At 40.3% G+C, this 2,326-nt stretch overlaps 1 protein-coding gene across 1 annotated transcript; it reads right to left on the bottom strand.

Annotated features, from left to right (window-relative positions):
• Positions 1-1,468: 1,468 nt before the first annotated feature.
• Positions 1,469-1,876, bottom strand: LOC142520360 (uncharacterized). The gene has a single exon (XM_075623355.1). It carries the CDS (start codon positions 1,874-1,876, stop codon positions 1,469-1,471), a length of 408 nt encoding a protein of 135 aa, XP_075479470.1.
• Between the last annotated feature and the right edge of the window lie 450 nt (positions 1,877-2,326).

Below are 2,326 nucleotides of genomic sequence, written 5' to 3'. Positions count from 1 at the left end.
ATTAGGCTTTGAACTGATCAATTACCAAGCTTAAACTAAAGCTATCGAGACGCAAACTGAAAGTGCCAACTGATTGATCGAACAGAACCAGTACAACTGAAGTATCAAGAGCAGTTCAACTGATTGTCTAGTTGATAGGTGGTTCAGCAGAAGACCTTCAGAAGCCCGGCCAGCTGATTAAGTGTTCAACTGATGAAGAGCCCGCTGACCAGTTCAACTGAAAGAGTAAAATCAGTTCAACTGACGAGTCAACTGATTTCACCAGCCCAACTGAAGATCAATTCAGATGACCAGTTCAGATCATCAGTTAGAACCAACCAGTTTGTAGATACGACAAGCTTAATCCAGCTGTGCACAAAGGTACAAAATCTATTGTACTATCAAAGTACAATAAGAGACGTTGCATCAGAGCTTAAAGCCAAAAGTTCCGGAATGGATTTCGAGGAACAGTTTCAAAATTCAACAATCACAATAATTGAGTCTCACTGTACATTCAGCCAAACGCCTATAAATATTAGCCAAAGCTCAGTGAAGACTATGGCCATGAAAAGAATGAGAATTGACTAGTGAAAAGAAGAAGGGAACGTATATTTCATATCAGCTTACAAGAAAGAAGCAATCAAGCCCAGAGGGAACACTTCAACGTGTTATCAGCTTAGTTTTAGAAGCATATTTTCCTCAGTGTATGAGAACACTTTCGGGTAGTTTTCAGAGATCAGTTCTCACACACACACACACAACACCACTCAAATTCAGTCTTGCACAAAGACAATAAACTTGTGTATGTAGTCTTTCTCACATAGACGTTAAATAAGTGTTGGCTGGAAGGTGATGCCTTCAGTCTAGACTAGGAGTTCAGTTGGACAGGGGTAAGTCCTAAGATGGGTGGATTTGTACAAGTAGTTGTATAAATCAAAGTCTTCTAGTGGATCCTATTCGAGTTGGTAGAAGGAGTGACGTAGGAGTGGTTGAAGTCTCCTAACATCCATAAACATATCTCGTGTTATTTCTGTTTAACTGCGTGTTTTCGCTCTTAACTGATTTGACCAGTTCAGCTGATATCAGTTCAGTTCTGTCCATAACTGAACTGATATAAGCCAGAACTGATCCTTCGTATTTTTAGTTATTCAGTTACACAAGATACAAAATATATCAGTGTTTCTTAACGAAAGATTACTTCCGTGTTTTGCGCTTGGTTTCTAACCAAACTCGATTTAATTCATCAGTATAAACATTCTTAGAACACGAGCTATTGCACCTCATTGGAGTATTTTGTGTTTAAAGCACCTCAAGGTGCCCAGCACACGATCCAACACATAACAATACTTAACATACCTTTAGACCTTTAAATAGATTTCTAATTAATTTTCTTGCATGTATGTAATTAGTGTGTTCGGGTTTTTTGGCGTTACAATTCTTTCCCCGTTTAAAAGAATTTTGTCCTAGAAATCATTACTCACCAAAATCATTACAATTCTTTCCCCCATGTAGCTTCCTCCTCTGAATGATTCATCCACTTGACATTGACCATCTTGATCACCTTATTATGCAGTCTCCTCTCCCACCTGCCTAATATTTGAGTCGGTTTCTCCTCGTAGGACAAGTTTGGAGTAAGCTGCAGTGGCTCATAGTTCAGTACTTGTGATGGGTTTGTCATGTATTTGCGGAGCATAAAAATGTGAAAGAAATTGTGAACTCCAGCTAGATTAGGTGGTAGGGCCACCTTGTATGCCAATGCTGCCACCTTTTCCAAAATCTCGAACAGTCCAGTAAATCTCGGACTGAGCTTACCCTTCTTTTTGAACCGCATAACTCCCTTTATGGGTGTTATCTCGACAAAGACCTGATCACCAACGACAAACTCGAGGTCTCTCATCCTCTTGTTTGTATAACTCTTCTATCTACTAAGCACTGTCTTAATCCTATCCCGGATCTTGACTTTTAAATCTGTAGTCTACTGAACAATGTCCTGTCCAATCTCAACTCTCTCTCTCTCCAACCTCATCCCAATGGATTGGTGACCTACACTTCCTCTCGTAAAGAGCCTCGTAGGGAGCCATACCTATAGACGACTTATTTCTATTGTTATAGGTAAACTCCACTAGCGGCAGCTTCGGCTCCCAACTACCCTGGAAGTTGATCACGTAAGCTCTTAGTAAGTCCTCCAAAATATGGATCATCCTATCCAATTGGCCGTCAGTCTACGGCTGAAAGGCCGTAATAACAACAGCTTGGTACCCATATCGAAATGAAGACTCTTTCAAAATGATGAAGTGAAGCGCGGATCACTGTCGACATATATTATGTCATCTTCACTGGCAGGAAA

The sequence above is a fragment of the Primulina tabacum genome, chromosome 12 (assembly GCF_025594145.1).
Source record: "Primulina tabacum isolate GXHZ01 chromosome 12, ASM2559414v2, whole genome shotgun sequence".
NCBI classification, from domain to species: Eukaryota; Viridiplantae; Streptophyta; class Magnoliopsida; order Lamiales; family Gesneriaceae; genus Primulina; species Primulina tabacum.
Note: the sequence above shows the minus strand (reverse complement) of the source record. Positions and strands in the feature narration are given on the sequence as shown.